Source organism: Alnus glutinosa, chromosome 8, assembly GCF_958979055.1.
Source record: "Alnus glutinosa chromosome 8, dhAlnGlut1.1, whole genome shotgun sequence".
Taxonomy (NCBI): domain Eukaryota; kingdom Viridiplantae; phylum Streptophyta; class Magnoliopsida; order Fagales; family Betulaceae; genus Alnus; species Alnus glutinosa.
In genome coordinates, this window is record NC_084893.1 from 12,137,975 (window position 1) to 12,147,836 (window position 9,862).

Below are 9,862 nucleotides of genomic sequence, written 5' to 3' on the forward strand. Positions count from 1 at the left end.
GCTATCGCTCCAGAGGATCAAGAAAAGACTACATTCACATGTCCTTTTGGCACGTTTGCCTACCGGAGGATGCCATTTGGATTATGCAATGAACCTGCTACATTTCAAAGATGCATGATGAGCAATTTTTCAAATATGGTGGAAAATTTCATTGAGGTATTTATGGATGATTTTAGTGTGTTTGGCTCTAACTTCGATGAATGTCTCCATCATCTATGATTGTCCTAAAAAGGTGTGAAGATTGTAATCAAGTGCTTAATTGGGAAAAGTGTCATTTCATGGTACAACAAGGCATCATGCTGGGTCATGGTATTTGTAGCAAAGGTATTGAGGTTGATAAGGCAAAGATTGACATCATCACCAAACTCCCTCTGTTTATGACAGTAAAGGGTATAAGAAGTTTTATGGGGCATGCCAGATTTTATAGAAGATTCATCAAGGATTTCTCAAAGATTTCTAGACCCCTCTGTGCACTGTTGGCCAAAGATACAAAGTTTATATGGACTGACGAGTGCATGGATGTTTTCAATTTATTGAAAAAGCTACTCACATCTGCACCAATCATGATGGCACCAGAATGGAACCTCCCATTCAAACTTATGTGTGATGCCAACGATTTTGCCTTGGGAGCTGTTTTAGGCCAGCTAGTTGATAAGGTACATCATGCTATTTATTATGCTTCTAGAACCTTAAATGATGCTCAGCTAAATTATTCCACCATTGAAAAAGAGCTGTTAGCAGTCATCTTTGCATTGGAAAAGTTTAGATCATATTTGATTGGATCTAAAGTCATCATCTTCACTGATCATGCTGCTCTTAGATACTTGTTTGGAAAGAAGGATGCAAAACCTAGGTTGATTCGATGGGTCTTACAACTGCAAGAATTTGATCTAGAAATAAGGGATAAAAAAGGTAGTGAAAATGTGGTTGCGGATCATTTGTCCAGGTTGCTTCATGAAGAAGAAGGGAGTGAGCTCCCCTTAGGTGAACAATTTCCGGATGAGCAATTATTTTCCATTAATGTCCACCCTCCTTGGTATGCAGACATTGTGAACTACATCACTACAAAGGTTTTTCCCCCAGGTTTGTCCAGTCAAGCAAGGAAGAGATTAATATCTATATCTAGACAATACCATTGGGATGAACCTTATCTATCCAAATTATGCCCTGATCAAATCATCTGGAGATGTGTACCCGAGGAAGAGCATTCTTGCATTTTACAGCCTTACCATCAGCTTGCTTGTGGATGACACTTCGGAGCAAAGAAGACAACACTGAAGGTATTACAAGCAGGTTTCTTTTGGCCTACTATATTTAAATATGCTTTTGGGTTTTGCAGTGGTTGTGACAGATGCCAAAGAACAGGGAACATCTCTTCCCGAAATTAAATGCCATTACAAAATATTCAAAAGGTCGAACTCTTTGACGTATGGGGTATTGATTTCATGGGCCCTTTCCTTAACTTCTTTTGATTTGTATATATTCTAGTGGGGGTTAATTATGTGTCCAAATGGGTCGAGGTTGTCCCCTCTAAAACTAATGATCATCGAGTTGTTGTGAAGTTCTTGCAGGAATATACTTTCACTCTATTTGGGACACTAAGAGCGATCATCAATGATGGAGGAAGCCATTTTAACAATCACCCTTTTGCTTCTTTGCTAAAGAAGTATGGGATCACACATAAGGTAGGTACTCCATATCATCCCCAGACTAGTGGACAGGTGGAGATCAGCAATAGAGAAATCAAAAGCATCTTGAAGAAGACGGTGAACACTAACAGAAAGGATTGGTCTTTGCGCTTAAATGATGCATTATAGGCTTATGGGACTGTTTACAAGACCCCAATTGGTATGTCACCATATCGGTTAGTCTTCGGGAAGGCCTGTCATTTACCTGTGGAGCTGGAGCATCAAGCATACTGCGCCATAAAGCAACTCAATTTCGATATGAAGCAAGCAGGTGAAAAGCGAAAATTGCAGCTGGTTGAGCTTGAAGAATTGAGACATGATGCCTATGAAAATGCGAAAAAGATCTACAAGGAACGTACTAAGGCATATCATGACAAGCAACTTGTCAGAAAAGAGTTTCATGTAGGCCAAAAGATATTGCTATACAATTCCAGATTACGACTTTTTCCAGGTACGCTTAAATCTCAGTGGTACGGTCCTTACACTGTTACTAAGGTTTTCTCTCATGGAGCACTAGAAGTTCATAACAAAGAAAAAAAATCATACTTTCATGGTGAATGGGCATAGAGTGAAACCTTACTTTGATATCGACTTTTGGCCTCAAGACGAAGATTTGGAATAACATCCAGTTTAGAACACTGCCTATCCTGTGCTCGAGCGAAATTCAGACTAGGCTCAAGTGCATCTACCCCAATCAGTGATACTAAGGCTACATCCTGCACTGACACTGCCATATCCTTTACACTTTTTGTTTGTTTTGATTTTTTTTTTTTCCTTTGTCTGGCTAAAGACATTAAACTTAGCGCTCATGGGAGGCAATCCATCTTGTCACAATTTTTTTTCCCCTTCATAGTTTTGTGTTTTAGGAAAAGTGTGCCTGCATTCAAGTTTGGGAGTATGCTATGAGCCATACCTAGTCCAACTAGTTTTCTCATCTCCATGGTATGATCTTTCCATTCTATCTACACATTGAGGACAATGTGTAATTCAAGTTTGGGGGTATGGGACACACTTTTTGTTTTAAAAAAAAAAATTGAAATTGTATGTTCATATGTTATTTTTAAGACTTTGGTTGATCTAAAAAAATTGTGATTTGAATTTCATTGGTGAGTTTAGAATGTTGAACACATGATCATTTGAAATTGATTCTAAAGTCCTACTACTTACTTTTGGCATCTAAGGATTCATTTGTTTCAATCTAAACTATCATAAGCACATTAGCATATAATTTGTGAGGGTATGATATATGAACCTGATTGTGTATTTTTCAATGTCTTGAGTGAAGCTAGGTGACTTTTTCGATGGATACCTTGGCATATATATAATAAAAAAGAAAAAAATATCATTTTTTAAGCTTTCATTGAGTAACTAGACTTTTTGCCTCATTAAGCATTGGATGTTCACGTTAAAAAGTGAGAAATTCGGATTGGTTAAAGTCATGACTAGTTTAGTTCTATAGCCTTTTTTACTAGAGTTAGTAAGCTCTTAGCGGTGTTTCCACACCTAGTGCCTTAAAGCCATCTGGTTTGGGAGCATTAGCCTAACACTTGTTACATGGGTCAATTAGAAAGCTTAAGAGAATTAAGCATTGCACAGCCTGACAAAAAAAAACAAAAAGAAAAAAAAAAGAAAAAGGAGAATAAAGCTCTTGCTATTATGCCTTGGTTATTCAATTTGAAATGAATTTTGAGATATTGAGTCATTGCACATTGGAATTAATTTGAAGCCTCATGATTATGTGTTAGTTCACCTTACACTGAACTGAACTTATGATGCCTCAGCTTGTTTATCTTTTAAGCTTACTAATGAATGAGAATCATAATTTTGGTGACACTTAACTCTTTGGAATAAACTTGAATATTTGCATAATGTTTATGGGTATCATTCTTAACAAACCCTCACGAGACTTCACTCGTCCACTAGGGAGTCCTAGGGGTTTAAAAGGCTTATTGCATACGTTAAATGCAATCGTTTTTCCTGCGACAGAGGATGTAGAGTTTTTATTGTTTTAGTTTTCCTTTTATTTTTAGTTTTGCATTGCTAAGGGACTAACAATATGTAAGTTTGGGCGTACTGACACGTGGCTAGCAATTAGCCACATGGATGACCCCCATCCACCTGGCTAACTGCAAGTGGCAAAAAAAAAAAAATGTAGTGTCCTAACGGAGGGGTGAAATTGAAAAATATTGAAAGATTGATACATTAAATTGACACTTTTTAAAGTTTGAGGGTATAATTGCAAAAGTAATAAAAATGAGGGGCGGTAAGTGAAGTTTTTCTTCTTTTTATTTATTTAATTATTTTTTTCTTTTGTTTTTTAATTTAAGAAAAATGCTTTTTGTTGGTACAGTTTCTGGTATAGCCTTGATAGCTCGCTCCTCTTGTATGATCTCGTCGTCTTTTTACTGCAAAAGAAACACAGTGAAGAGAACATGTCGGGGGTTGGCCAGCGTTCCTCCCTCCGATGGCTAAGTCAGTATTCAAATGTGTATTGAGCGTAAGTGTATGTAAAAATTGTCCTCCCTTTCATACCTAAAGTCCAATCATATTTATAAGCCAGGTGCATGTTAATTAACTTTTTACCCTTAGGGTTTTGTCTCTTTCTCATTTCCCACCTTAGGAACAACATCGAGGTCAGATCTTGGCTCATAACCGCCCGCCTTCCATATCGGGACTCTTTTCTTAATAACCCCAAAGCGAGATTTACGGAGGATAATCCGGGATTAACATAAATCCCGGATTATCAGGCACGAGGTGTGGCTTCGGAATATCAAGGATGATGTGAGATATTCTACTCCCAGTATACCCGAGGTTGCATGCAATGGACTTTTGGTCTGTTGTATTCCTCCTGGGCAATACGGAACCTGGGACTTCTGGATATTATTCATTGTTGGTCATATCAGGTGGCCCTTGAACCCAGATTCCGGCCCGAACCGATATGGGTTGTTTGGCCAGCTTATGGCTCTTGAGTATAGGGCGAGCTGAAATTGGTCGGACGAGATTGATCTGAGCCGAAGCAGGATTATTCCCGACACTTTTCATGGACTTTTTACTGTCAGTATAGGTTTGATACACGATCTCTATCTCTGCATTTTTCCTAAATAATGCAAATCCTTTTTTGGGTACATACGTGAAAAATGTTACCGGGAAGAAGTGGAGCCAGCTGCTACACGGCTTCAATTCCGTTCGATCATGCTTGTCTATGTCGAAAGTGAACCTATCAAATATCGAACACCAAAAGCTATTCAATGCTTACAGTCATGAATGACGTTGTTTTGCTCCTATTTTATTTGATGATACTGTTCATCTGGACCGTTAATGATACCTCTCTTTCAATTCATTGACAAAAACGGTTAAATTGGTCAAAACAAAGCCCCAACAGAAGTTGGTAAGATTTAATTTGTTTCAAATTAATGGTTAATTTGGCGATTGGCATAGTCAACAATCAACTTTTTCTTCTTTTTTCTCTTTGTTTCAAACTAGGCCATATACTTTTGCTACATATCGTTGAACAGTCATTTGTTTTTTCTTTGCTGAGGCACAAATTAATGGTTCATCATGAAGTGGTTTTACAGGTTCTACTTTTTAATTATTTCATGCACTTTTGTTGACAAAACAATGAGATCTACAGTCTATAAAGCAATTTGATATGTCAAACTGGAGGCTGTACTTTCAATTAAGGTGTAGGAGCATCAAGAAAATGTGGTGTATATATATATATTAATATATATCACCTACCCACCATGCAGATCGATGTGAGATTTTTCAGAGTCACCACATCTTCGATCAGTCTACAATCAACAACTCCTAATGAACTTAATTATCAAGTTAGGAATGCTACTATAAAAGTCAATTTTGACATGCTCTCTCTTCATTAGAACACCACAACTTTGATATATATAATTCCTATTTGCTTGCAGAATTGTGATCATGAGGCCAAGATGGCCACATTGGAAAATAAGCCACGTCTTCTGGCTGACACTGAAAATTCTCTGGGGCCACTACTGCATCCTTTGTCAAAACCTCCCTGTTTTCTTCCCCCATTGCATCCAATCCCAGTTCAGTTTCCAAGTAACACAACCACTTTTTGTTCTCAACTTGTATAAAATTTGAGCTTTCGCGAGCATCCACCTGATCATGACCAACTTGGACAGAGTCTAAGCCATCTAACATGTTCCAAAAGTCAACATCCGCCTCCAGAGGGATTTCTAGCCCTGGTTTGTTCACCTCCTGTAACATGTTATTCACATCATAAGGTCCTCCATACTGGAGCAGTGAATCCATGATTTGCTCCTCTGGCCTAATTGGCACCTCAACTGCACCACTAGAGTTTGAATCATAAGAAGAAACAGAACAACTTGTTTGTTCTTCTCTCGGGTCTTTTGCTCTCTGAGAATCTTCAACTTTCTCAACTCCTATATTCTGTTTCCCACATGTCGTAAATGAAGTAGATGAAGACGAGGATGAGGAGGTTATGGAGGATAGCTCCTCACCATGAGAGTTTCCATCTTTGAAAGACCATCTTTTCTTCAAATGAGTGTTCCACACATTCTTAATTTCATTATCCGTTCTTCCCGGAAAATGATTAGCAATTTTGGACCACCTAATTACAAATCAATTTTATATTAATTAAGCATTATCGTACGTATATATATAGATCGAGTAGCAGCATGCATGCCCAAAACATATATAGCGTACATAGGATATTCTTACTTGTTACCCAAAGCTTCGTGTAATTTTATTATGGTCTCCTCTTCCTCTTTCGTAAAGTTCCCTCGCTTCAAGTCAGGGCGGAGGTAATTGATCCATCTCAAACGGCAGCTTTTTCCGCATCGCAGCAGTCCTAAAAAATGAACAGGAAACTAATTGATGTGAACATGCACTGTTTATGCTGTCAAACCAAAAAAACAACGTTGATTTAGGTACAAGATTGTATGGCGGGTAGCAGTTGTTGTCAATTCTGGCCTTTTTTAGGTGGGATTTCCTAACTTAAAATATATATATATATGTAGAGACTAAATTATAACGTATGCTTATCAACCATATTTCACTAAAATTACCAAACACTCCTGTATATATAAGAAGGTAAACTATATATAGATGGGCCGCCGATGGCAACCAAATGAGTGCTTCTCCTACTAAAATAAGTTAATCTTATAATTATATAATTAAAGAACACATATCAAGATTTTCTAGATTTGATAAGATATGATTTTTAAAATCTTAATCAAATTTTTACCTAAAGATTAGGATCTTAGAGTGCCATTTTGCCGATTGAACACCGATTTTGATAAAAATTGAAAAAAAAAAAATGGTTATATATATAAAATAGCCTGATATCCTAAAACTTTTAATTAAAATAATAGTTAAAAAAATTGAAAGACTGCAAACTGTAGTTAACTTAGACAATCTAGAGAATTCTAATTCAAAAATCGACTCAAGAGTAGTTAGCCAACCAGTATGGGAAAAATTGTTCCCAAACTGCAGGTATTGTTGAACAATATGCACTCCATTAAGTCTTTTGCGCTACATATACTCGATCAATATTTTGACAAATATATAAGAAAAAGGAATCTTTGCTTTTCTATATATATGTATATGTATGTATTAATGCATAAAACTTTGGTTTTGGTCATCTAATTTGCTGTGAATTTTCCTTATTTGAAAAGGAAGTGAAGCAATTGCACGGTGATATCTATGGCATGGAGAAAGATTGACATATCAGAATCTGAATGCAATAATCAAGTTAGAAAAGCTAAAAAAAAAACCCAGAAAAACAGGTAAATTAAGACGTTTCAAAATTGTCTTGCTAGTATGTACATGGTGGAGAAAATCTCAAATGAAAACGAACTGAAACTTTTGTCAGTATATATGCATGCATCGAGAGAGAGAGAGAGAGAGAGAGAGACAGACAGAGAGGGAGAGAATTACCAGCTTGCTTAGGAAGAGCCCTCCAGTTATCATGGCCATGCTTCTGAATGAAAGTGATGAGCCTCAAGTCCTCAGAAGGGCTCCAAGGGCCCCTTTTCACTTGACTCTTATCACAACACGGTGCTCTTCCTTTTCCCATGAATGATCTCAGTACAACTCGATCACTCGTCTTCAATTCAACTGCATCAACTTTCTCTATTTATACGAAAGAGAGATGGGGGCCGGGAGGGGCTTTCCAACTAATTGGACACACGGGTCATGCCATGGAATGGGAGCCCTGATGTCGCAATAAATAGGAGATCCTGCAAGATTATTGTCAATCTATAATTCCAATACTTAATTATTTCTTTATTTGTCCTCTCATGGTACAGTCTCCCCAACTTCACCAAGCTTAAGCTCGTCTGTATACCACTTATCCAATTTACAATTTCAGTTTATTATTTAGTGATAATTATGTACTGTATGCTCCACTATAAACAGTCCTATAATAGTCCACATGAGACTCAAAAGATAGCTATCCACTTACCAAAAAATTGACATCACTTAGAATTTTCTTAATTAATTCATCATCAAACTTAAATTATGTATATATATACTGCAACCCCGTCTTTGAATTGCCACATCAACTTCGGGACGATAAAAATATATAGAATAGAAAAAGGGTTCTAACATTACTCATATTTTTCAAGATGTGTTCGATCTTAGTCTTAACTTTCACTAATTAAGACCTTATTATAGATATGATTATATAACCTCTTATGGGATAAGCTCTGAAATAATTTTTTTTTTGTTTTTTTGGTAAGTTCTTAATTAATTTAGGCAATTAAATCCTTGTCTCCCTAATAAAGGAGTAAGAGATACAAGAAGTAAGGAAAAAAAATAAAAATTTTACAAGATTAACATACTTTAATGCTAGAATTAGTATATAAAAGTATGTCTGATTAATTACTATAACGACTCCTGGACACCCCCATCTTTTTTTTAGGCTCTTGCGTCATGCCTAATTTTGTTTCTTTGTCCAATATTACCCGAATAATAGACAAAAGAAAATAAGAGCAAAATTAATTAAGGAAAAGAAAGCCCGTGTGCTTTATCCTTTGATTTTTGGTAAGTCGTTGTGCTCCAACCAGTCAATATATTAAAGTAGAAAACATTTTTTATTCATTTTCCACACTGGTCCCTAGATACAATTTTCCACACTAGATCGGCACCGTTTTTATATAGGACAAACTACCAAAAGCGACAAGCGTAGAAAAGTAGAAAGCAAATATTGAATAACAAAGAGAACCAATTTCTTTCTTTTATTTGTTTTATTTTATTTTTTGAACTTCTTGTGGTAATGATACTTTAGCCTAATTAATCCGATGACATGATGAGTTGGAATGAAATTATAACAACTGAAAATCTTCGATTGAAACCTCCCACCTTAATGCCACCTCCACGGTCCATATCAGATCGATTATTAAAAACACAAAAAAGAAAGAAAAAAAAATAAAAAATAAAAACCGACCCGTTTTGCGGAAAAATAAAATAAACTCTTATTTGAGGTTGAAATTAATACTTCTTATATATATATAACCTATTAGAAAATGAACGACTGAGATTCTCTCTTCTTCTTTCTTCTTTTTATTTTTTATTTTTTATTTTATTCTATTTTATTTTATTTTCTAATAAAAAGGTCAAAATGGAGAGACCAATTATGACTATTCTAAGATGTAACCAAAGTAGTATCTACTCGCTGGGAGCCGCACAGGCCGAAAAGAACCGCTCCCTCAAGTCCGCCTTTTCTATCTTTTTCTTCTTGTGTTCGGTAATTATCTACTTAGCTCTCTATTGTTTCCATTTTTATTTTTCCTGACAGAAAAAGTATCAATGTTTAAGAACCCCAACCCATCTAAAGGCAAGATTATCACCCCTCTATTACTTTTAGTACTACCATATATGCATACTACGTAAATTAATTTGGTAGACTATTTATCCTATTTCATTTTCTTACAAAAAATGATGTCGTTAAAAGCAAAATTGTACAAGAAGCAGGCCAAGTAATATAGCTCATCATTTCTATTAACAATTTTGAAAACAATAAAGTGTACGTGTTTTGAAACTAAACTGATATACAGATTTTAAGATCATTCGAGTGTTGTCCATTAAAAAGAAAGAATGAGATAGGTATATAGCATCCTCAACACGGAACTTTACTTGAACACAGTGCAAAACATCCTTCAAATTCACTTGCTTGGTAT

The 9,862-nt window shown here is 36.0% G+C and overlaps 2 protein-coding genes across 2 annotated transcripts; one reads left to right on the forward strand and one right to left on the reverse strand.

Moving 5' to 3' along the window:
- The first annotated feature begins 200 nt into the window (after positions 1–200).
- On the forward strand, positions 201–4,160 carry LOC133876129 (uncharacterized). Its single transcript, XM_062314415.1, has 4 exons — positions 201–1,083; positions 1,489–1,685; positions 1,818–2,139; positions 4,039–4,160. The coding sequence occupies exons 1-4, from the start codon at positions 201–203 to the stop codon at positions 4,158–4,160; spliced, it is 1,524 nt and encodes a 507-aa protein (XP_062170399.1).
- A 1,219-nt stretch (positions 4,161–5,379) lies between these two features.
- On the reverse strand, positions 5,380–7,889 carry LOC133874563 (transcription factor MYB58-like). The gene is made up of 3 exons (XM_062312413.1): positions 7,620–7,889; positions 6,402–6,531; positions 5,380–6,291 (listed from the first exon to the last, which is right to left on the reverse strand). The coding sequence occupies exons 1-3, from the start codon at positions 7,756–7,758 to the stop codon at positions 5,595–5,597; spliced, it is 966 nt and encodes a 321-aa protein (XP_062168397.1). The 5' UTR covers positions 7,759–7,889; the 3' UTR covers positions 5,380–5,594.
- Between the last annotated feature and the right edge of the window lie 1,973 nt (positions 7,890–9,862).

Coding starts and splice junctions, on each gene's coding strand:
- LOC133876129 (XM_062314415.1), top strand. CDS start 201: ATGTCTCCATCATCTATGATTGTCCTAAAAAGGTGTGAAGATTGTAAT. Junction 1,084..1,488: donor TACAAAGGTTTTTCCCCCAG/GTTTGTCCAGTC, acceptor TATATATTCTAG/TGGGGGTTAATTATGTGTCC. Junction 1,686..1,817: donor AGTATGGGATCACACATAAG/GTAGGTACTCCA, acceptor GATGCATTATAG/GCTTATGGGACTGTTTACAA.
- LOC133874563 (XM_062312413.1), bottom strand. CDS start 7,758: ATGGGAAAAGGAAGAGCACCGTGTTGTGATAAGAGTCAAGTGAAAAGG. Junction 6,532..7,619: donor GGCTCTTCCTAAGCAAGCTG/GTAATTCTCTCC, acceptor TTCATTTTTTAG/GACTGCTGCGATGCGGAAAA. Junction 6,292..6,401: donor CACGAAGCTTTGGGTAACAA/GTAAGAATATCC, acceptor ATTTGTAATTAG/GTGGTCCAAAATTGCTAATC.